The following is a 25,970-nucleotide window of genomic DNA, read 5'->3' as shown; positions in this document are numbered from 1 at the left end:
TCATACACATTCCCATTTCTTCTTTCCATTAAGCAGATTGCAGAGAGTGATTACTGAGGCTATCAATAAGGCTCAGTAATACACTACTGATAACACTGCCTTTGGAGAAAGTTGCTGTCTGTGTGTGTGTGTGCGCGCGTGTGTGTGTGTGTGTGTCCCCATCTGGTCCCGGGGAGCCCAAAGGCGTTTCACGCTCCATCGCCTTCCGTAAATACAGTCTGATAAAGAGAGAGTAAGCAGACTGGTGTGTGTGTGTGTGTGTGTGTGTGTGTGTGTGTGTGTGTGTGTGTGTGTGTGTGTGTGTGGAAAAAAAAAAACTATGCACATATTCTCTTTTAGCGTCTCTTCGTGGTGTTCGGGTTACGCACACATTCACAGACACAAATGCTTTTGGAAAGCAAGCACACATGATTCCACCACACCTTTAAACATAGAGCCCCCTCCCTCCCTCCCTCTCTCCCTCTTTCTCCGTTTACTCCGAGAGGAAATGGGTGGAGTGCTGAATGTGATTAGGTGTGCTGGTGATTACCAGCTCGGGCTCTGGAGACGCCAAACCCTCACCCCTCTGACAAAGGGCGGAGCAGATCAGAGCCGCCGCCCCCTCTCCCTCGGTCACCACTTCTAAACTGCCTGTACTGCTCTGTCCATCCCCCTCTCTCTAATCCCTTCTCTTCTTTCCTTCTTCCTGCTTCCTCTCCTTTTCTTTGCATCCCTCTCTCATCTTCTCCCTCCCTCTTTCCTGCTCATCTCTCATGCAAATTGGCCTGTGCACCACGCGCGGCCCACCCCCCGACCTTGAGCTTGCTCTCCTGCTCTTGGCCTCAGAGGCCAACCAAACGGGAGGAGGCGGGTGAGGGGATAGAAAGCCCCGCCCCCCCCACAGCCCCGCCCCCCCAGTGCCTTCTTGCATAAAGCTCTATAGCCCTATTAATTACTCCGCCTTTGTGTGCCACTATCACCACCCCCATCGTAACGGATTAGCCGGCCAGAGGGTGGTCTCAGATATGCTTGTGTTACGGGGCCAAGAGGCTGCGTCTGCTTTTACGGGGTCACAGGACACACACACACACTCACACACAAGCCAATACATTCACCTACACACACACACACACACAAACTGCAGTCTACACAACAATGCGTCCTCTAAATGCAGACTTGCTGGTACGCACTTCGCGGGAGCGTGCTGGTGGGCCTCTGATGTGCTGGGGCTGAATACTGGCCTGTATTGTGTAGTACTGTTGAGCGTGAGGGATGTGGGGTGTAGCTAGGGTGGAGACTGCACTGTCAGTGTGTGGGCGCCAACACGAAAGGAACATACAGGTCGCACAAACCGCACAGAGCATCTAACCAAAAACACAGAAAAACAAACAACCGCAGTAAATATCTGAGCAATACTGGAAGCATTGTTGCTACTTTGTAAAAAGCAACAGTAACAGTACATGAAAATGTAATTGTTCATTTTGTTTTGTGAGTCAGTCAAAATGTAGTTCATACAACAACAAGCTGGTGGTTGGATGTTGCATGATTTGATGGCAACGGCACTTGTTTGCAACTTCTTTATTAAACCAGTAACTGCCGGCGTTCTGGAGGAAGACCAGGGGATCCAGCAGCACACACAGGAAACACTAGGAGCTGTGATACAAGCTCATTTGCATATAGTGTATTTCTATTTCATCAGTATTGCTTTGAAATGCTGGTTGATGACTGAAAAGTGAAATACTGTACAGTCCTGACATTCACCTGGAGCTCTTCTGTCTAATGAAGTGGACTGTAACACAATAAACAGCAATAATTATATTTACTAATTAAAAATAATCCTATTATAACCCAAGTTGTTAGGTGTACCAACAAAACCTATCTACACGCGCACACACACACACACACGCGCGCACACACACACACAGAGATCACCTTGGCCTCCAGTGAAGACATCACTAATCCTTAAACCCACATCAAATGTTACCAGTACAATAACAGAACACACGCACGCTCACACGCACGCATGCTCACACACACGCACGTGCACGCTCACACACAGAAATGAACACACATGCGCTCCCAAAGCAAACAGCGTCTGTGTGGTTGGTGGATTAGGGTTTGGGGACAGTTCTGCATATGTTACAGAAAAGTCTGGGGAAACCCTGACAGAAAGACTGTGTGTGTGTGTGTGTGTGTGTGTGTGTGTGTGTGTGTGTGTGTGTGTGTGTGTGTGTGTGTGTGTGTGTGTGTGAGCATGTGGGACACATACTGAACTCAAGTCAACTGTGTGCCACTGTGCACCACGTGTGGGCGTGTGTTGACTTAGGACTGGTGCATCGTCCTGTCCTCGGTAAAAGGAAACACCTCAGCAAATCCCTGCTGAGGAAAAGTGGGATACTCATGTGGGGATCCACGGCAACCTGCCAACACCTGCCTTAACACAGGGAGCGAGTGTGTGTGTCTGAGCGAGAGAGAAACACAACGAGGGGATATAAGCATGTGCTATATGTGCTCCACTGTCTTAATGACAATTTTGTGTTGTTGTAGGACCACAATGCCTCCATTCACTCATTCTCTCTCTCTCTCTCTCTCTCCCCCCTCCCTCTCTCCATCTCTCTCCCCATGTCTGTTCCTCCCTGTCCCCCTCTCTCCATCTCTCACTCTTTGTCTCTCTGTCCAGCCTTCTCTAACTTCCCGTCTCAGTGTCCATCTTACTCTGTCTCTCCCTCCCTCCCTCCCGTGGTGGGTGGGAGACAGCCCAGTGCAGGCAGAGGTGAACAGATAACCCTTTCCTCATTTCTAGGCCAGCCCCTTGCTTTTGTCATTCAAATGCAGTGAGAAGAAACTGGCAGCACGCACGCACGCAGACAGGCACGCACGCACGCACATACTCTCTCTCTTACGCTCATGCACACGCACCTTGTAGTGCCATCGACCTCTGGTTGCTCATGCAGTCCCCCTCAAATACACACGCACGAGCGCGCGTGCGCACACACACACACACACACACACACACACACACACACACACACACACACAGCTGCCATCCGACTGATAACCAGAAACTATTCTCCAAACCAGCGGAGGAGTGAGAGACAGGGAGGAATGTGTGTGTCAGAGAGACACTTCTGGCTGTGTGTGTGTGTGTGTGTGTGTGTGTGTGTGTGTGTGTGTGTACACTAGTGGGAGGGAAAGCTACCTCAGATATGTGTGTGTGTGTGTGTGTGTGGTGTGTGTGTGTGTATGAAAAACACAGGCTTTATGTTTATGCACATGTGCATGAGAGTGTGTCAGTATGCACCTGTGTGTCAAGGGAGGTAGTACGTGCACGCACACACACACACACACACACACACACACACAGCTTACTGTGTCTATTTTTTCCAGTGGTCTGAACACACACTAAAAGTCAGTCCGCGTTCCTCTAAAGTGGATCGCACGCTGTACCCAATTCGCAGACCTGCATACGCCGTCCAAAATTTCTAAACCAATGATGGCACAGAGCCTCCGCCAGCTGACACCCAGCTCCCATTCCCAAGGCTTCTCAGCGGCTCTGAGCTCCATTTGTCAGGTCTTTCACTGCAGTCTCAGGCGGTGGACAACGAAGAACTAACGCCAACTGCCAGCCGCTGCCGATCGCCTTCCGTCAACTCACTGTTGCCCGTCGTCGCCTGTGTGTGTTTACACTCGAGCACGGCTGACGGAGGACACGTACGCCTGCCTGGGCGAAAGATAATCGCTCAAAAGGAAACGGCTGCTTCAGGAAGGCGCAGGCTTCTCATCACGAGTACGCAGAGTTCTGAATGACTCCCACCTCTTCTACAGCGCCCTCCTTCCATAAAGTCGCAGACAGTAACGTCAAGGTATGACAAATCTTCCAATAAAACTACTTTCCGTGTAGCAAAATATAACGTTAGCCTGCCTTGGTAGATCAAACCACAACGCGTTAAAAAACCCTTATGCAGTTTATGTGTTCTCTTGTTTTGAGTTAAATTTATAATGAGCAGCCGAATCACAAGACTCCCTCAAAGGCCAACCATCGACGAGGACCAACGCAACGCGCTGAGCGCAGGCGACGCGGATCGACCCCCGCCCTCCTACGGCCGCGTCGGCCGTGTATGGGCGTCCCCTTCAGTAACGACACAACGACGCAAGTTGTCTACACTGATGCTCTCCTGCGTGCCTACACCTGCAGCTTTCCCAGTCTGGGGACGCGTCCCTTCCTTCCGCCAGATAAAGAGCCAGAGCTCTCAGACTGCAGGATCAGCAAGGCTTTGCCTAGTATACATGTCCTGTGCAACCCCAAGCACACATCCTACAGCACATAGAGCCTTAGATCAGGTGACGAGGAGTTCCACCTTTTCTGACTGTTCAAACCCCCCCCCCCCCCCCCACCCCCCCAAAAAGGTCTCAGTGATGTGGTCACCTGCGCAGGTGAGAAAAGAAGGGAGATGAGAAAAGGTCTGTGCGTTCATGTTTGGATTTAAGAACCAGAGCCGCTTTGTTATGCGGTGCGGAATACTCAGTGCAAGAACAACAAAGGAGGCTCAACACATTTGGAATTTAAATATGCTACAATTAGCAAGGTACACTTAATTACAAACATCATTTGCATGTCAGCACACACAATGTCGCACAGCGCACCGTGCCACAAGCCCGTGCGCACACACATACACACACACTTAACATTTGCCACGCATGACTGAAAGTCAAAGGATTCATTTGCCACGATGGAATCAGAAATGCTGTTTGGAGGGCTATTCCCGCCATCGCCACTAGGAGGCGAGCCAAAGCTGCAGTTCAGTTCCTCTGCAAAGTGACGCGGCCGCCTCAGGCAATTTGGGGAGGGGAGACGTAAAGTTATAAAAAGTCTTAAAAGGCTGTAGGAATTCATGATCTGTAAACACAATACTTCAGGAGTAATTATAAACCATTCTTTTTCACCCAATTTAAGTTTGCTTTCATCACAGACCAGTGGTCAAAAAGACACAGAATAACACAGAAAACATTCTATTTCCCCATCTTTCCATATGCATAACCTTTTTTCCCCATAGTTTGTGTCTTTCTGCTTCTCGGAGCTGAACTGGGGTTGGTAGATCTAGCTCTAGGAGAGACGGGCACTGAAGAACCAGTACGTTTTATCACGGAGCAGGGGACGGGTGGTAGGGAAGGTGTACTGGCTGTATAAATCTCTTTAGCACCATAGCAACATAAAATGCAAACACAAAAAGTCACAATGAACTAAAATTGAATTATAGATACACTTTTAAATGTTAAATCAAATCTGCTGAGGTAAATTCAGAGCAGACCGCATGGGCCTATAGAAGACAACTGCTAGTTCTGGACTTCTGCAAACAATTCTCTTTTTCCACTTGATAATGAATTTACAGTCCGAAGTAAACAATATGTATGAAATTAAGGTTGGCTCAGAAGAGAAATAAACCCAGTTCAAAAAATTTCACCTCATCTTAACATAAAAGAGAGAAATAGAATAAGCCAATAGTGCATAATTTAGGGAAAATTAGGGAAATTGCTGCATTTAGACTGCAAGAAAATAAATGTGCACTTTCAGCTGAAGCGTATCAAGCATGTATATGTGGCTGATCTGAGGTCAGCACCGTTCAGACAGCGTAGCAGACAGTGAAACAGAATCCAGTCCATCAGAAAAGTACGAAGAGTGTTTCCTGCTCAGTTCATCAACTGAATTCATATTAATTTATCGACTAACTTCTGGAAATGTTTGCGGTGAAACTGCCTTCACCGCCAAATAAACAGCGGGAGAGAGAACTGCGTTTTTGGATTAAAAAACCTCCCTTAACTAGGATGAAACCTTTCGGTTGGAGTTTGGTTGAGAGTCACTCCAGTGACGAGGTGACTTTATGCTAGCATCTGCATGGGAGGAACAGAAATGAGGGACTCAAAGAAAGGGAGGGGAGTGGTCAGGTCAGAAAGACGGAGGGATGGATGGAGAGAGCAAAAAAAAAAAAACAGAGAAAGGGAGTGATGGGGAAAGAGTGGGAAAACAGACAGAACGGCTTTATCTAAAAGCAGAGTTCGGCCTTCTGACAAGATGTCTTGCTGAGGTGTTCGCCCCGGACTAACGATCAATACACGCACAACCTAAATGTCAGGGAAGTCCTCCAACACCCCCCTCCCCACCCTAGACTGGTAACAGCTTTCCATTTTAACAAATCAATATATTGCTCAACACACCACCGAGAGAGAAATAAGCACATTTCTATGGCGATAATAGTCAAATATGCAACCTAACCGACACAGCCTGCATCAAGAGGCAAAACAAACAAGGTACGAAAAAATGCCCAAAAGGAAATTTCCCCCCCCCCCCCCCCCCGATACATTTGACGAGTCAATAGATGGCGCTGTGAGTCTACCCCATTGATTCCCATGCCCGCAAAACGTTACATTCTCTCTTTTCTCTCAAAAGCCATATTTCATATCCCCTCTCCTGCCTCTCGAGAACCGCTCGCGTGAAATGTCGGTTGGTCTGCCGGGCGCGCGCAACTCGTTTTGAACCCGGTCGCGCGGAGTCTTAGATCTTCGATTGTGTTCGATGCCACGGCGTTGATCTTTCGTTCACACGGCGGGGTAACAATCTGCGGGGTAACAATCTGCGGGGTAACAATCTGCGGGACAGGGACGGGTTTTTGAAAGCGGTGATAGAACTTCTAACTGACCGGCCCACGTCCTCTCAGAACGGTCCGCACATCTGGCGAAGCTTCCTTGTCACGTCGGCGTGACAATTGCTTTCTTTGACGGAAGAATAGTGTCTTTCGCACTGTGTGTGTTTGTTTGTTTGTGTTTGTTTGTGTGTTTGTTTGTGTTTGTGTGTGTGTGTGTGTGTGTGTGTGTGTAAAACACCGGCTATCCCCACGGCTCCACGGTGAAGCTAGGAGCAAAAGACTAATTTCTACTAACGATATTATTTTTAATATCGTACCTGGTTAACATGTTTTTTTAAAGGGTGGCAACTGAATAAGGTATTTCTTTTGCAAAAATCAACAACTTTGAAAGCTTATTAAATAATAATTATAACAATTTTACTAGCTTTGGAATTTAATGCCCAAACTGAGCTAGAAAAATCATCTTTCAGTGGTCATGAGTGTGACTCAAGAAAAAATAATATTAATGATGATAATAATAACAATCAGCTCATTTTGAAAGTAAAATTCGTCCCTTTAGCTCCTAAACAATGTGCCATCACTGTTTTTTTTACTACGTGGTTAAACATTAACTCCAGGAACCATTTGCTTATACTTAATATATTTCCATCTTTTCTCTTTTTCCACTTCTGTCTTACACACACACACACACACACACACACACACACACACGGACACACACACACACTCCAGCTTTTTCTTATTCTGTCTCTCTCCTGGGTTTTGTGGCAGTCAGCGGACTTGGGAGGTTGTTTGTTAGTGAAGACAGGTGCGGCCCACACACACACACACACACACACACACTAAATAGACCCAGTAGAAAGGACTGGTCTGACAGAATGCCTTTTCACACCTGACTGGGCCTAGCACAGGGCGACAGGGCACAGATCCCCAAAGCAGCGCGCGTGCGTGCACACACACACACACACACACACACACACAAACACACACACACACACACACACACACGTACCTGCACTGTATTTAACTTTGAGCCCTCGAGGCTCGGATAGTTTAAAGGCCTTAAACGCCGTCTGTCGAGGGTAAGTCCGTTTAACCGCGTTTACACACACAGTCTGCGGGGCAGGGCCCAGAGGACACCAGAGGAACAGCAGATGGGTGCAGCCCCGCAGAACCAGCCGGGCCCATACGGAGCCAGAAACGGAACCAGCCGGGCCTGTGCACACACGCATGCGAGTATATGCATGTGTGTGCGCGCATCACAACTGCATCAGTAATGAAAAACTGATGTCCCTTGCAGGGTGGTGGTACTGGAACACACATTCAGGGAAGTGAAAAAGAGAGAAATAAAATTTGGTTACTTTAAATTCTCACACCCTCCCTCTCTCTCTCTCACACACACACAGACACACCACACACTCAGTATTTCTTTCTGCATGCACTAGCTAGTGCTAACAGTGGCCTTTTCATTAGACAGGCTAGCTAATTAGACTGTGTGTGTGTGTGTGTGTGTGTGTGTGTGAGACAGGTCGAGTGACTGCTTGCTGCCGTGCGTTTCTGGCAGCCCATTTCATGCTTTATCACGTCTTTTAATTGACAAACAACCTGCTCTTTTCTCTTAGACTGAGGTCTATATTCCAGCACAGAGAGAGAGAGAGAGAGAGAGTGTGTGTGTGTGTGTGTGTGTGTGCAGGCACATGCAGATGTTCGTGCATGCCCCTTGACGTTTGGCTGTGTGTGTGACTGTCATGTGTCTTCTCCACCCCATGGCTCTTCAGGGAGAGAACGCTTAGTAAGTTTGACAATTACTACTTTCAGACAGACACACACACACACACACACACACACACACACACACACACATCCCAGATAAACAATCAAATTCACGCTTTGGTTCAGGCAAACAGGGTCACTTAATTAGTCAAGATTTCAGGAAATTTTATGATCCGTGTATAAATTCTGATGAAGAGACTAAAGCGTGGAGGTGTGATATCGTGGGGCATGATGTCACTGGCTTCTTCTGGCGACAGTGACTGCTGACGAAGGCTGCATCTCCTACACCGCGGCAAGAGGCAGGCTTCAGTCCGAGCTCATTACTACGGCGACGTGTCCTACAGGCGGATCGGGATGGCATGCGGGAGAGGACATGAGACTAGGAGAGAGACAGAGGGAGGGTGGTGTTTGCTGCCCGCGGCAGAGAAGCTGCCCGCGAGTGAACGTCTTTGTGGATGTCTAAAAAGCTGCCCTCGCGCCAGGCGTGCGCACACAACGCACACCCGCACGGACAGACGCGCAGATCTCTTACCGTGAGGTGGTACTGTCTCCAAATTTCTGGGCAGGCCTGTGGAGAGAGAGAGAGAGAGAGAGAGAGAGAGAGAGAGAAGCCTTTTATTTAGTAAATATATGATAATAATAGTAACAACAGAGGGAGACTGACACAATCAGATTGACAGCAACAGAGAGCGTGAAAGACAGAGGAAGGAAGCGAGAGAGAATGAAGGCGGGAAGGGACGTGTGTGTGTGTGTGTGTGTGTGTGTTTAAACTGAGAGAAAACAGTCCTGCTTAAAGGTTTGCTCATACTGGGTCTGTGTGAGATGAGGTACAAATGTCTGGGTGGTCAGCATCGGGTGTGGTGCCGCAGAACACACCAGGAGTACGTGGCGAGGTCAGTCTTTCCTGGTTTTCTTTGTTTCCTTTTAGCACAGGTTACCCTCACAGGAAACTACGCTCTGTCTGAAACCCTCATCGGTTACAATGCATTCAAATACACAACTGTCGACTAGAACATATATACGCAAATGTTACACCGCTTTTAATGGTTTGTGACGATATTTAACCAACATTTGATCAATACCATGACTGGACTTGTATACTCAGGCAGGGCACGACCCTCCCTCAGAACAGAGCAACGCTCTTCCTGCCTGCAGGAGTCCAGGAGGGCAGCCTGGGTGCCGCATGTGCTGGAAACGTCCGAACTCCAGACCGGAGAACAGTGAAGGTCCTCAACTTCCTCTGCTCACCCTAATCACGTCCCTGTGGTCTCTCGCTTTTTCTCTCTCCCTTCACCCCCCCTCCCCCCACTTCTCTCCCTTCGTAACTCTCAATCTCTCCCTCTCCCTCTCTCTCTCCAGGGTTGTTGTCAGGGGTAGTGAGCAGTGTTTGTGTGTGTGTGTGTCACACTCGCGGCCTGTGAAGCGTCCGTCTTAATGAGAGGAAGAACGACCCGGGGGAAGGATACACACACATGCGCCAACACAACACAAATGCACGCACACACACACACAGACGCACGCGCGCACACACAGACGCGCACACACAGACGCGCACACACAGACGCGCACACACAGACGCGCACACACAGACGCGCACACACAGACGCACACACACAGACGCACACACAGACACAGACGCACACACAGACGCAGACAGAGGTGGGCGTCACTCACGTTGGCGAAGTGGCCGGCCATGGTGCAGCGGTGACAGCGTTTATGCCAGTATGGCCTCTCCAGGCAGGTGTCGTATGAGTGGCCAGGCACAAAGCAGTTGGAGCAGGGCCGATTTGGACAGAACTTCACCCAGTGGCTCTGGAGGCCACACAATGAACAGCACGGCAGCTTCTACACACACGCATGCACGCACACACACACGCACACACACACACACACGCACGCACGCGCATATATGAATGCACACCCAAAATTATCATGCAACTTGTTTGTGCTCAGATCGCCTGAAACCTTATATCCAAAAATATATAACTGTAGGTACAGTATTCTGTTTCTACGCACAATTTGCAGTGACGCTACAAAACACTGCTCCCTTTAAAGTCGATACACATTCAGTACACTCTCTGCTACACTTGTAATAATCTCTAAATTACTTTTGTGATGAGTGAAGATTTGTGAGTAATGTAGTACCTTAGGGGTGGGGCAGTTTTTGGAGAGGTGGCCGAGCTTGTTGCAGTTGCGGCAGGTGACGGTCTTGTTAGTGTAGTATCGGTTAGACAGCCTCCTCGGGGTTACGTCTTTATTAATGATCTGCGCCTGCACACGCACGCACGCACTTAACTACATTAATTCTGTTTTTTCCTTTAACAACATACGCCATCATCCAACACACATATCAATAGATGTTAAATGTTTTATATGTTCTCCATCTTTTAAAAACATTTAGCTAAGAACAGAGCCTAACTGCCTCCCACAGTACTACAGCACATTCAGCCAGGTGCCAGGTCGCTCACTCGGCTGGCTAAGCCGCTACTGTCCACGTCTGCTAACCATGTCCAGAATGCATTCTACCATCCAATAATAATACAACAATAATAATAATAATAATAATAAATCATCATATTATTGTTATTATTTTTATTATTATTAATTAAATATCTTCTAGAATCCATTATTATTCATTAGATGTCTTCTATAAATATTGTAATTGCCATTACTAATAATAAGGAATGCCAACAAGTCTTTTGCTGAATGATTGTGTGTGCTTGAGCATGTGTCAATGTGTGTGTATGTATGCGATAGTGTGTATGCTTGCTTGTGTGTGTGTGTGTGTGTGTGTGTGTGTGAGAATGTGTGCATGTACAGTGCCTCCAAGTAGTATTCAACCCCCTGCAGATTTTGCAGGTTTACACATTTGGAGTAAACCTGCATTGTGAAATTTGGACTGTAGATGGGCCTGGATATGTGAAATTCACTCTAGCAAAAAAGAATGTTATTTCTCTGTTTGTTTGTTTGTTTTTTTACATTTTACAAAGTTTACCAGAGGGTTAATTATTATTCAACCCCTGAAACCACCAGAATTCTGTTTGGTTCCCTCAAGTATTAAGAAGTAATTGAGGTATTAAGAACAATGAGCTTCACAGGCTTGGATTAATTTTGTTTTTCCCCACCTTTTCTGACTATAAAAGCCCCTCCCCAAACAGGTGAACAGCACTCATACGTGGTCAACATGGGAAAGACTAAGGAGCATTCCAAGAGACAACATTGTGGAGGGTCAGAAGGCTGGCAGAGGTACAAAACCCTTTCCAAGGAGTTGGGCCTTCCCGCCTCCACCGTTGGGAGCCTCATCCGGAAGTGGAAGGCTTATGAAACTACTGTTAACCTTCCAGGGCCTGGACAGCCTTTCAAAGTTTCTTCCTGTGCTGAAGGCAGGCTTGTCGGAACGGTCAAGGCTGACCCAAGGACAACAAGTAGGGAGCTCCAGGAAGATCTCATGGTGGTGGGGACATTGGTTTCAATAAATACCATAAGTAACGTACTCCACCGCAATGGTCCCGTTCCAGGCGAGCCCGTAAGGTACCTTTACTTTCAAACCGTCGTGTCAAGGCCCGTCTAAAGTTTGCTCATGATCACTTGGAGGACTCTGAGGCAGACTGGTTCAAGGTTCTCTGGTCTGATGAGATCAAGATCGAGGTCTTTGGTGCCGACCACACCCGGGGCGTTCGGCGAGAGGACGGCACTGCATACGACCCCAAAAATACCATCCCTGCAGTCAAGCATGGTGGTGGCAACATCATGCTGTGGGGCTGCTTCTCAGCCAAGGGGCCCAGCCATCTGGTCCACATCCACGGGAAGATGGATAGCACAGCCTACCTGGAGATTTTGGCCAAAATCCTCCACTCCTCCATCATGGATCTTAAGACGGGTCATCATTTCATCTTCCAACAGGACAATGACCCCAAGCACACGGCCAAGAAAACCAAGGCCTGGTTTAAGAGGGAAAAAGATCAAGGTGGTGCAGTGGTCTAGTCAGTCTCCTGACCTTAACCCAATTGAAAACTTGTGGAAGGAGCTCTAGATCAAAGTCTACAAGAGATGCCCAAAGAACCTAGACAACTTGGAGAAGATCTGCATGGAGGAGTGGGCCAAGATTACTCCAGAGACCTGTGCCAGCCTGATCCGGTCTTATAAAAAAAACAAATAATAGCTATAATTGCAAACAAGGGTTATTCAACAAAAGTATTAAACCTAGGGATTGAATAATAATTGACCCCAATTTCTATGTTTAAAATGTATTATAATTTAATTGAGTACTTTTTGTTTGTAATATTTAGGCATCTGTTTTGATACTCTTGTTCAAAGTTTGAAGGCTTCAAATTATTTGCAACTTGTTGAATTTACAAAATCTGAAGGGGGTTGAATACTAATTGGAGGCACTGTCGGTGATAATGTGTATGCTTGCGTGTGTGTGAGAATGCATGTACGCATGTGATGGCGTGTGTGTGTGTGTGTGTGTGTGTGTGTGTGTGTGTGCTGGGTTCACACCTCTTTGTCTCTGTCTGAGATGGCCCAGTGCAGTTGACCCTCTCCATCCTTCACATTCTCACTGAACGCTGTGGAGCGAAAGAGAAAGAAAGATCAGAAAAAAAAAGAAAGGAAAAATAAAAATAAATAAATAAATAATATATATATATATATATATATATATATATATATAGATAGAGAGAGAGAGAGAGAGAGAGAGAGAGAGAGAGGGAGAGACTGCGAGTGTGTATGTGTTTGAGTTTGAGTGTGTGTGCGTGCGTGCTTCGGAAGGCCCACTCCCTTGATTTGACCCTATTTGTATAAATCTCTAGAGGCAGAATGACTGTTACCGCAGAAATACACAGCTGCAAAACAACACGCCAAGGTGTCTCCCACTCCCTCTCACTCACACACACACACACACACACACACACACACACACACACACTTATGCAAAACACGCTCTGCCTAGATCAGCTCCTGTGTTAAGCAAACAAAAACTGAAATTTTTCCCAACACAGCGTGCACTGCTCACACTGGTCTGCTTGTACTGGAGATCCTCAGAGCCTGGTGCCCTTTCGCTACACAGCACGACTTCTGACCCCCTTCCTTAGTTCAGCCCATGCTCAAATAAACTACATCTACTACACTAACCACAAACCCATGGTGGAGTCTCACATTATGGCTGGTTATGAAGGCAGATACATGCGTGTCTGTATGTGTGACTGGATGAACCCATATTACTCTGATAGCTCTTTCAAACCTTCTATCCGTGTAGAATTAAGTTCATTTTTTTAATTTCATACTTTTTTTAAACTCCCAAATAAATTCCCATTTTGAAGGTGCTCAGCAGGTCTTGTAAACGTCTGCTGTTAAATGGGAAAATTCCAAGAGTGTGTTTAGTTTCGTCCTCTCCATGTTCAGCAAGTTTGAGCGCGGTGGGATTTGTCATGCAGATAGCGTGTGCGTGTGTGTGTGTGTGTGTCCCAACACATTGTCCCTGTGCCCCCCAAACACCCCTAAGGACTGCCACTACAATAGACAGGAAACATTTCCTTTAATCCTGATACCCCCCTTCCCACATCCACCCACCCACCCACCCACACACACACACACACACACACACACACACACACACACAACTCTGCGCTCCTACGTAGGGGAACTGTCTCGTCAGTCACGGGCCAGCAATCACACAGAGCAGGGGAAAGGAGGAGCTCACCATGATAATCCTGCCATGGTTATTCACAATGACACTGACACACACACACACAGACACACACACACGCACGCACACACACACACGCACACACACACACACACAACTAAAAACCATCACGATATGCCTTGCACAACTAACATCAAATCCGCTATTTTAACCAACTAATGCGCACAATCAAATGTACATGTGACAAAAAACACTGACTTTTCTGCCTTTCATACACACACAGACTTTCTCTCTCTCTCTCGCGCGCACACACACACACACACACACACTCTCATGCACGGATCTCTCAATCCCCCTCACATCACACGTGTACTGTATCACAGGCCACCCGGCTGCCCTCAGACCAGCTGAATCGCCTGCGTCCTCTCTCGGCCGGACCTCGCCCCACCACAGGGGGCGCCAGAGAGGCCGAGTGCAAAACAGGAGTGCAGTTCCAGCAGAACATGGACATTGGGGGGGGGGGGGGAGCGTGAGGAGGAAAGTGGAGGGAGGTGTGGGGGCCCACTGGTGGCAGATGCTCCACGTCAGTCTCGGTAGTATGCTAATTAATAGAGAACAAACAAATAAAAATGAGTGTGTGTGCGTGCGTGCGAGCTAATTCCAGCTGACTAATAGTCTAAGAGTGTGGAAAGCTGGCGTGTGCCCGGCGACCGTCACTAGGCCCTGGGAGAGCATGGAGGATGTGGAGCAGAAGCTAATTAATCATAAACACAGGACCTTGCTGGAGAGAGAGGCGCCTGAGTGTGTGTGTGTGTGTGTGTGTGTGTGTGTGTGTGTGTGTACATGCTAGCACACGAGATGGAGAGAGACCTCACATTCAATATTCTAGCTTACAATTCTGGCAATAGTAAATAAGAGTGAGAGAGAGAGAGAGAGAGAGAGAGAGAGAGAGAGAGAGAGAGAGAGACTATGAGGAGATTTTCTAAGTTTTCAGCATCTGCTCAGCAGGGGCAGCAGAGAGCATCTAGTATAACGTCTCGGATAAAGTCTCGGCTTAAGTCTCGGATGTGACCAGAATCTCATCCCGAAGACCCAAGATTCCCGCCGAAACACTCTTAAGCTGAATGGGGTTGTGTTGAGGAAAAATCATCCCCACACACACACACACACACACACACACACATATACACACACCTCTCTGAGCCTGTCTCCCATAACAACCTCACTCAAGTGCAACCATGTAGGACCCTATTCCAGGCTGGGCGTGTCTTCGCAAGATGTGTGTGTGTGTGTGTGTGTGTGTGTGTGTGTGTGGGGGGGGGGGGGGTGACCCAGATCAAAGCCCTGCCTCTAACCCAACCCTCTCGACCCCTGCAGCAACCGCACACCACATGACTCCACGGTAACCAGTTTAGGGGGAGCGGGGCGCCTCTGTTGCCGTGTCACTGCCGCCCATCGTCGGAGGATGCAAGGCCGAGAGTCGGAAACTGTCCCAAAGTCACTCGGGCAGTGACCCAAGTGCCTGAGCCAAAGGACCTTAACCCCTCCGCTGGTCAGGCTGCTTTCAGGGGTGGATTTGGGAATTAAGCCATCCAGAAGCATCACAGAGGAAATCGGAGTACATCTGAGAAATCTAACGTAGATCAACACTCTTGGTTTTGTCGTTGGCTTGGCAACAAGAGTCCAAAACTGTGTTTTCTCTCACACAAACAAAAAAGGAGTCAGGTTTATTTTTTACCAACTTTAACAAAGCTTTCAGTCTTTATGTAGGTCCAAAGCTACAGACACCTCATATAGTCTAGATGGTGCTTAACTGATGTTATTTACAAATGCAAAATAACCGACCAATCAGCATGTCAGCGAACAGGCAACATCCTGCTGGCTAAGCCAATGCAGTGAGTCTCAATGATCAAATCTAAAAAAGCTTTATTAAAGACAGGTAGTGATCAGAGGTGGAGAGACACACACACATACACACAGCTGGTCGAAAAGGCTATGTGCTGGGGTTTGGAGGTTAGGGAGGCAGTTGAGGGGTAACGAAAGGCCCCCCAAAGGGGCAGACATGGAGGGGGGGGGGGGGGGTCAGGGGTCGGCGGTGGGCCGCACCGACCCCCACCCCGACAAATGCCTGCCATGGCTCACGGAGCAAATGCATTAGTCAGCCATTCACCCCACAACAGAGCAGGCCTTAATCTAATCAAAGAGTGGTAAACACACACACACACACACACACACACACACACACACACACTCTTGCTTGTAAGGACAAAAGCATCTTTTTCTTCTCTCCCCATTGTCCCTTTTTTTAAAAAAAAAACAATTCTCTCTCTCTCTCTCTCTCTCTCTCAGCTCCTGCCTGATCACCTGAGCCTTTATCTTTTCTTCTCCTCTCAGCTCCCTCCATTTTGGCCTTTCTCTCTTTCTCTTCACCGTCTGGGCATGAAACCCCTTTCACACTCTCTCCCCAGCACCCTGCTTCCCCCGCTCCGCTCTCTAGCAGAACAAGGCACAAGTCTCGCCGAGGACCAATCAGACGGCGGCATTCAAATGAGCAGTGCGGTGAAATGCATCATGGTCCGTGATCACACCGCAGAGAGTTCGGTGAGCAGTGGAGAGTGTGAGCGTGAAAACTGAACAGCGTGTGACAGTGCCACATTTCAGACACACACGCACACACACACACAGCACGCGCTCTCTCTCTCTCTCTCTCTCTCTCGCATATATACGTAAACACACTCAAGTAAACTTATGAGCTTCATACATCATATATCATCTGTGCACAGTAAACCAGCGTCGCCCGTGTACAGAAACCAGCCTCACCCCTGTGCACAGTAAACCAGCATCATCCCTGTGTAAAGTAAACCCGCGTCATCCCTGTGTACAGTAAACCCGCGTCATCCCTGTGTACAGTAAACCCACGTCATCCCTGTGTACAGTAAACCCGCGTCATCCCTGTGTAAACCCGCGTCATCCCAGTGTACAGTAAACCCGCGTCATCCCAGTGTACAGTAAACCCGCGTCATCCCTGTGTAAAGTAAACCCGCGTCATCCCAGTGTACAGTAAACCCGCGTCATCCCAGTGTACAGTAAACCCGCGTCATCCCAGTGTACAGTAAACCCGCGTCATCCCTGTGTAAAGTAAACCCGCGTCATCCCTGTGTAAAGTAAACCCGCTTCATCCCTGTGTAAAGTAAACCCGCGTCATCCCTGTGTAAAGTAAACCCGCGTCATCCCTGTGTAAAGTAAACCCGCGTCATCCCTGTGTAAAGTAAACCCGCGTCATCCCTGTGTAAAGTAAACCCGCTTCATCCCTGTGTCTCGCCAGTCACACAGGTGACATCACAGTTTGTTCTTACGGTCTTTTGCTCGCCTCTTACAGTTCCATGTCATCATGCGGCATTTTTGCAGTTAAAACTTCAGGCATTACTGTAGTATAGCAGCGTCAGCCAAACCTGAGCGGGTCCAGCGGGCAGCTCCTACGAGAGCAGACCTGTTTATGTGCCACCGCACACTCCGTGCGGGGTGAGGTGGGCTCTCTAACCATGGTCTCTGTCCGCATTACCCTGACTCAACAAGAGCGTCTTTATTCATGAACTGGGTTAGCATGCATCACCGGGGCTGGTTTCTGCTGGCAACTGGGTACATATCAACATCAACTTGGTGAATAAACACAACAACTGGGCACATAACCAGATAAATAACAACAGTTGAGAAAATAACAATAGCTGGGTAAATAACTGGGCACATAACAACTAGGTAAATAACTGTGTGAAGAGTTTTGATTATGTTAGTTTTCGATATTCACCTCATGGCCCATCTCCTGAGAAAAGCATCTTTGAGGGAAACAGTGCTTGATTGAAGATTCATTTATTGCCGTTTCTTTGTGAAGACCTGCCTGTGTGTGCTTCGGACAGAAGGGGTGTGTGTGTGTGTGTGTGTATACGCATGCATGCTTATTAGAGGTAAAGTTAGCTGCCATCACCCTGTAATAGCTTTTCTGTGTGTGTGTGTGTGTGTGTGTGTGTGTGTGTGTGTGTGTGTGTGTGTGTGTGTGTGTGTGTGTGTGTGCACCTATAAAGACATACAGTGAGAATCATTTCCAGAGCCCCTAAGCAGGCTTTGACAACTAGACTGACAACCTCCCATTCCCCGCACCTTCACTCCGCCTCCCTACAGCAGTGCCATGCAAAATGAGGGCACTCGGCCAAATCCGCACCCCTCCACCCATAATGCTGAGCGGCACGTGGTGGGCAGTGCCACGCACTCAGCGCTGTGTGACCCTGTGTTTTAAGGGGGTGAGGGGCGGGGTTGGGAGGCAGGTGGCCAGACCTGTCTGTCAGAGCGGGTAACCGCGCGCGACACAGAGGGGGCCCAATTACCGCCCAGCGGGGCGCGGCATGGCAACAGCACGGCAACCGCACAGCAACCGTATGGTCCAATCAGAGCAACAGACGGATGAGTGACAGGAGATAAGGGGGTGTGTCACATGGGAGTCGCACACACAGGCAAACAACACACACACGTGCACACACACACACCCACACACACTGCCATTCTATTGTGCTGAGCAGACTATTGTTTTACTTGAACAAATCTCGTAATTGTGGCAGTATGATGCCAAACTCAATGGAAGGTCACCAAGATGCAATATGCGAGTCAAACTAGAAGGAGCCAATCAGATTGGACTTTGTTGGGTGGCCGTTGGAGTGTTCCACTGCCCTTGACACCAGTCCAAAACTCAGATATATAAATTACCAGTTTGATATAACAGTATAATAGCAACCATCAGAAGACTCCAGTACGCGTATAATAAAAATCTGATAGATGTTGGCCACTGCAAAACCCTTGCTTTTAAAGCCAGTAAATTCAGATTTACTGCATTTTATATTTTTTAAATGTATGTAAGCTTAAAAGTAAGTGACAAATCAGGATTTTAACTTTTAAATGGTTCACTTTACAGCTCTAAATGAACACACACACACACTTTTAACTTATTTTTCAGAGACAACAAACCTAGTGTCAAGCCATGTGTGTTTTCGAGCAAATCTCCTCCGAGCCGCAGAAACAGGAGCCCGCAAAGATAAAACGACCGCTGCACAATGGCGTTATAACGGCCCGGTATAACGAGTCCGGCGGGGGCTCAGGCGCATGCCACCGATACGCTCCCCAGAGTGACCGACCACCGGCAGGAACGATGCGCGAGCTCGCTCAGTGCTGCTTCTGCACGCGGGCGGCGGAGGTAACGGCACGCGCGTGCGAGAAAGGCAGAGACGGAGAAATGAACTGTTTTAATAAAACCTCCGTGTTGCGACTCCGATTTCATTTTGATGAAAGTTCTCCATTGGGAGCGTTTCGTTTTTCCGTCGGGTTGAGGGGCAGATCAAATGTCGGTGATTGTTATTAATGTTGCTATATGAAAAGGGAGAAACAGCGTTGTTCATCTGCTACATTTCCCGCTCTTATCGGCACGGGAGAAAAGGCTCGGGCTCCCTTCTGCAGGCCCGGCCGCGCTGTAATTAGGCTCCGCTATTCATACTTTCTCTGTCTCACACACACACACACACACACACACACACACACACACACACACGGGGGGGGGGGGGGGGGGGGGGGTGTCTTGGTGGAGTGAAGGGCAGTGTTTGCCAAATTAAAAATTTGTCATTAAGTGAATTCACCATAATGCCATTTTATCTTCCAGCGGTTGGGTGAGGGAGGGGAAAGAGGAGCGTGCGTGCGTGCGTGCGTGCGTGTTTGCTTAAGGGAGGCAGTGGGGGTTCTGTAAATTGAAAAAGCAGAATAATCCTGCCCTCTCTATCGCCCTCCTCAGCACACACACACACACACACACACACACACAGACACACACACACACACACACCAAATCCACATCCATTGGGGTAATTAAATAATAGCGCTCTAAGATTTTAATTTGCCTTTTATTTCTTTCTTCTACAGTATCCACCATTGTCAGAGATAGAACCAGTATTATGGGATGCATCTGAAACTGGTAAGAGAAAATGGAGGGAAACACACACACACAAATTAGATCAGCAAACATGAAACTAAAATTATTAAAGGAGTATCTCTCAGTCCTAAATTCCTACCGACACCACCAGCAAATTGCAGTCGTGGTGCCGAAACACCCATCAGGGAGGGGCAGGGCTCCTTACGTGGCGGAGCTGACCCGATCGGTTTGGCATGACCAGACCAAAACGGAAGATGACCGTGGGCGTAGCTTCAGCAATGCCGCCCTACGGCAGCTCAGCCTCCCTGGATATCAGAGGCATGCGAGATCCCAAACAACAGGAGGGAGCTCCGCTCAACCACACCCCTCCTGCCATGTGATGGAAAGCGGCCCCAGAGGATGCTGGGATGCGGTGAAGGCCATATCCACCCGAATGGATACGGCCGTTTGGGGGGTGGGGGTTCGGGTGCTGTTTGCCTGCACCAGCAGCAGGAATCGTTGCCACACCGTAAGCACAGTGCCTAATGCCTGCCCTAACCCCTCTGTTCCAGTGGAGTCACTTTACACCACGCCTGGGAAGGAGAAAACTGCTTAACGTACCATCAATGGATACCTGGGGTTTAGCCCCCAAAAGGATTACTTTTACCCACGCCTTCTGTCTCGCTCCCGACCCCAAACCTACTAATCTGTTACTGTTAAAATTACTATTAGTCTATTACTGTTACAATCACTATCGATCACGGCGCACTTACAAAGCAGCGAGGCGCGGGGCAACGAGGGGCATCGCAGTGGCATCAGAGCATGAGCATGAACATCGTACGCATGCTTGGACCCCAGCACCTTTTCACATGGCCGAAAACAAAAGAACATATCCGTTCAGAAATACAGGTATGGCAGACCAGCAAACAAACTGGTCTGGGTGGGAAACAGCCGTAAAAGAAGACCTGGGTTCACGTTCCATGGAGAGAAGGAGAGGACTTAATTGCGCACATCAGTGTCAAAATACGTGTGGGGTGTGGGTGCGAGGAACGCTGGCCTCGATTCAGCGGCTGCAACGCACACGGGCCTTCCAAACCGCGAGCGTCCGCACACGTCCCTTACAACCTGTGACCCTGGGAGTAACACTAGTAACCTTCACTGCTGTAGTAGTTTTGGGTTTAATATGGCTTTGGGGAAAAAATTATCCCATTCCTTCTGCCCACTGAGGTGACTCCACAGCGAGCTTGTGAGCTTAGTTTAGTAAAGAACACATTCTTCAGGAAGTGACCCGGCGAAGGAAGGTCTGTGCAAGTTTTGCGGCACTGTGCGACACTTCAGACCCTCACACCATAGGTGCTCGGCGGACCAATCACTGTGGTGGGTGTTCGGCAACACCTTCCACGGACGTACTGTAATACTCGAACCACCATATCCTCATCAACAGATATAAGTCGCTCTGGATAAAAAGTGGATATATACATACACCCATCAGACAGACTTTTATTTTGTAGATTAAATAGTTTTTCTAGATTGTTTTAGGTTCCACTTAGATTCCTCTCATCTTGCTATGGCCTGTGTGTAATGTCCGCTCAGCCTGTTCTCTCTCACTATGGCCCACTGTGTTATTACAGCACAAGGCGAAGCTGTTTTTGATACCGTAAGTTCAGTTTAACAGTCTACCAGACATGGAGTTAAAGACTTAGAGCTACAACACGCTTCTCTCTCTGTGTCTGTTACACACACACACAGTTCCCTGAATATGTAAAGGAGGCCCTAATAATAGTGAGATGCCGTTTTCTGGAAGGTCCCAAAGGGAGTTAAGAAAGCCTGAGAGATTACTAACAGCACACACGCACACACACGCACGCACACACACGCACGAACGCACGCCCCCTTCTCAAGGTTTAAAAAACACACACACACACAAAAAGACCCTCAGGACAGATGTAAGTTTATGGGTGAATGTATGTGCCTTGGGAAACATCTACACACCAGACACGAGGTGCTAGACAAGACAGCACCATAGCGAAGACCTGTGGGTCTCACACAGCATCAGGCCTGGCCCACACCAAACGAGTGCGCAGAGGTTTGTTTAACCTAAAAAAGCAAGAAAAAGAAAACAAAAGTGTTCCCGAACCTCCAGTGGGTGTTTTCTGACAGTGAAGCAATTCCGTTTTATTTAAACGGGAGGGGGGGGGGGGGGGCTCGGGTTTGCTCTCAGACCACTGAACAGGGCTGCCATATTAACACCCCCCCTCCCCCAACCACAAAACACACTTCCTTTCTCTTCTACCCTTCAATCTTACTGAAATAATATTAATATTTATCGCCTCAGCCCCCAGACGGAGGCCAAAAACTGAGCGCCCAGGGCTGACGGTTAATAAAGGCTTCACTCGCTAAACCCACGCCTCGAGACACGCTGGGCCCGAAAGAGACGGAGCCCGCTCCCAGAAAGAGTTCCTCGTGATTGAGAGAGAAGAAAGGAGGGGGTGAGGGAAAAAAAATGTAATCACGTCTCACGAGGGTACCTCTTTCCTCAGTCGCCGGGACAATAATTTGATTTGATATTAAATGACTGCTTGATTATAATGGGTTTTATTGGTAATTGTAATTGACGTTTTCCACTCCCTCATCCCTCGCTCCCGCGCACGCGCTCCCGCCTAAGCATAAATGATGAAGGACAGTGGAAGGAGGGTGACAAAAAAATTCAGTCCTACTCTAAAAACAAATTAACGCACCACTGTTTTGCTAGCGATAACATTCACAAACGAACTTAAATGGGGATCAGCGAAACGCTTCGAGTTATCAATATCTACGTCTAATGTTTTAAGGAATTGTACTTTGTATAGACATATTAATCTACTTCTATATTTAACTTGAGGCCACACTGTACCACGGCACACTGCGAGCGTCAATACCGTAACCGCGGTGTCAATACTATTTCATAGCCTTCACACACAATTTCAATTCGTGCTACGCTATAAGAACACCACGACACACAGTGCACTTCATTGGACTGTGTGTGCAGAAAGTGTCGGGCCCAGAACTCAGCCAAAGTTTCTACGCAAGTACTTAAGACGCTGTCACACTCCGACACACCGGGCAAGCCACAAAGTGTCGCATTCTTATTTCCCCCTCAAGAGGAGAAAACACACAAGTATAGACACATACAAACTTCGCTTCTTCATTTATTTGAATACTAAGTTGTTATCGCATTTAAATATTTGGTTCTCGTTGCACAACGCAAACAACTTCCTGTGGAATTCACTCTGTGACAGTAAGGTGTTTATAGGCGGGGAAGGGGATTTTTAACTTTTTTTTTTAAACACGGCCCTTTATCAGAAAACAAGTCACAAGTCGTCTATATTAAAGATGCTCTCGCCCCCGAACCAAATGAGCACCTGTGAAAACGAAAACAGATGTTGTACTTGAGGTTTTCCGGGACACCCATATGACTTCTGATTCTAGCACGCAGCTGAACTCAGGCCAGTGGTAGAACTCACAAAAACAAACAAGCAAACAAACAAACAAAACAAGTTAACAAAAATGACCCAGGAAATCGCTGTCAATCAATAGGATTCCCATCGACAGGACTAACGCTCAGCCACCTAATGCAGCAAAATGTGGAGCTAGAAAATGATGTCCAACATCTGCCCTTTATTCTGGTGGGAATAAACCTGGAAAATATGATAACTGAACTGATTTTCTAGGATATGTGAAAACGATGGCGGCTTAAACGATGGAGGCCTGCAGAGCGGGAAACCCGTTCCGGATTCCGGGACGTGGAATTAAACGCGCCGGGTGTGGACCAGCTTGCCGAGGAGCGGCCGCTCGGCCGGCGGGGGCCGAGGAGAGAAGGCGGGGTCTGTAACCATGACGGCGAGGGCTCCTTCCAGCGGGCTCGCTCTAATCAAACCCGGGGTGGAGCCGTGGGCTATGAAATTGGGATGGAGGCTTGCCATCAGGCCCCGCTATTCACCCGCACCCCCACCCTAAAATCTACTCCCTAACATGATTAAGGATGCCTGCTGTTCCACGGAAAAGCCCACCCAAAAAGGAAGGAACACACACGCAGACGCCTCCGTACGGGGTTAGCGCCCCCCCCCCCTGCAGCCGGATGCCAGGCGGCAAATTCCGGCTGTCCGGCGCGTTTCGTGCGGAAACAGCCACTCTGTGCCAGGGATGCTTGTCGGGACCAGAATTTTGGTGGCGGTCCGCTAAAAACGGGCCAACAAACCTTCATCTCCACTAAAAAAAATGGTTATAGCTGTCTGACAGAGTCGGACATCAAAGGTTTTGACGATTGTCGAATCAATATAATTTTGAAATCACCTCAGATTTTGATTTATATTCTGTCAAAAAACATTTTGTAACTATCGAAAAACTTAAGGTCAACATTGTAAATCTGTAGTATTCTCGTCTCTACACACGTTTCATCCAAAAATGTATATACTTACAAACTATGAAAAACAAACAAACAAAATAAATAAAACACATGGATAATGCAGCAATCAAAAACAAGGAGCAATTCTTAATAATAAACATAAAATCAATCAAACATAAATAAATGTCTTAATTTGAGAGAGAAAAACAGAAAATGTGAGAATGCCTCAACTCTGATTTAAAAAAAAAAGCTTTGCCAAAAAAACAAACAAAAAAAAAAAACAGGATATTAAGCAAACACCTCTCACACTCAAGTGATTTTGTAGTGTGTGTGTGCACGTGTGTGTGTGGCATCTGTTCAAACACATAAAGTGGAGAAGTGGGTGTGGTGTTTCAGCTGAAATGGCACTGTTGTGCCCAGATAAGGGCTGATGCCTATCCCTACACACACACACACACACACACACACACACACACACACACACACACACACACACAATATTCCTACGTGGCTCCTTCCACCATCCTACAACACACGTCTCTCCAACACTTTTGTTGCCACACAGTGTGTAAAACAGAGACCTGCCATACGCCAACCTCAGACAGATAAAAGCCCACTATCAGACTTACACAAGAAACAAACATCCCGGCGTTTGTCTGGCGGGCGGGCGGGTGCGTGTGTGTGTGTGGCAGCCCGCGCAATCGCGAAGTTCAGGGCTCCTCAGGCAAAGAAGCAATGCATCAACATTCACATACCCAGAGTGCCGTGTGTGTGTGTGTGTGTAACAGCAGACAACCACAGACCCTTACACACGCGCACGCTCACCGTCTCCTCACAAAAAGTAACATGCATGCATAAAGGAGAAAAAAAAGAAAAACACACACACACACACACACACACACACACACACACACACCTTACCCCCACACAGACATCACACACTAATGAGGGGAAGTTTCTAGAAGCAGACTGAGGGAAAGACGCATTTCCATTGTAAATGGAGCCCTTCTGTTTCTTTGAAGCAAGCCGCTCTACCGTGAACCTCCAAGAGGGCGCTCGCTCTCGCTCTCTCTCTCTCTCTCTCTCTCTCTCTCTCTCTCTCTCTCTCTCTAAAACACTCAAGAGGAAAGGCGCTCGGCGAAACAACATTGCACCACATAACACGATGCTTTTCACCAAAACGGCGGTGCTGGCCAAAGCGTGCGGACCCTTCACGGCCGCCGGCGGGGCTGGAGAAGGGGCCGGAGAAGGGGCGGCTGGGAGGCTGGGAGGCAGGAGTTTGGACGCTGGGGTCGGCCTTCCTGAGGCGTCACGTCCTCCAACGCCTCGGTTCTACCAGCCAGGGGGCGGAGACGGAAAATTGCCAGTCCTTTCTGAGAGGGACGCGACGTAGCTTTAGGAAAACGTTTCCTTCTCCAACGCGTCTGCTCTCTCCGATCGGGGCCTCAGCGTGGAGGCAAAGCGCAGAGACGAGCCATGTCCTGGGAAAAAGCACAGCCGCCCGGAAAAGTGAGTGAGGGAAAAGTGCACGAGAGGACGTGGGCTTACCTTCACCGGAAGAACACTGCAGCTCCAGTAAAAATAAATAAACAACACTCACCC

The 25,970-nt window shown here is 48.2% G+C and overlaps 1 protein-coding gene across 2 annotated transcripts in view; it reads right to left on the bottom strand.

Annotated features, from left to right (window-relative positions):
• zcchc7 (zinc finger, CCHC domain containing 7) overlaps positions 1 to 25,970 on the bottom strand; it is a 33,515-nt gene that overhangs the window by 2,330 nt on the left and 5,215 nt on the right. For both annotated transcript variants that reach the window (XM_035530178.1, XM_035530177.1), the window contains exons 3-6: positions 12,894 to 12,961; positions 10,539 to 10,664; positions 10,068 to 10,238; positions 8,926 to 8,961 (exon numbers count right to left, since the gene is read on the bottom strand). In XM_035530178.1, the coding sequence (XP_035386071.1) occupies positions 8,926 to 8,961; positions 10,068 to 10,238; positions 10,539 to 10,664; positions 12,894 to 12,961 (401 nt within the window). The remainder of the gene's footprint in view (positions 1 to 8,925; positions 8,962 to 10,067; positions 10,239 to 10,538; positions 10,665 to 12,893; positions 12,962 to 25,970) is intronic.

The sequence above is a fragment of the Electrophorus electricus genome, chromosome 9 (genome assembly GCF_013358815.1).
Source record: "Electrophorus electricus isolate fEleEle1 chromosome 9, fEleEle1.pri, whole genome shotgun sequence".
Taxonomy (NCBI): Eukaryota; Metazoa; Chordata; class Actinopteri; order Gymnotiformes; family Gymnotidae; genus Electrophorus; species Electrophorus electricus.
This window is presented reverse-complemented; position numbering and strand designations above follow the sequence as displayed.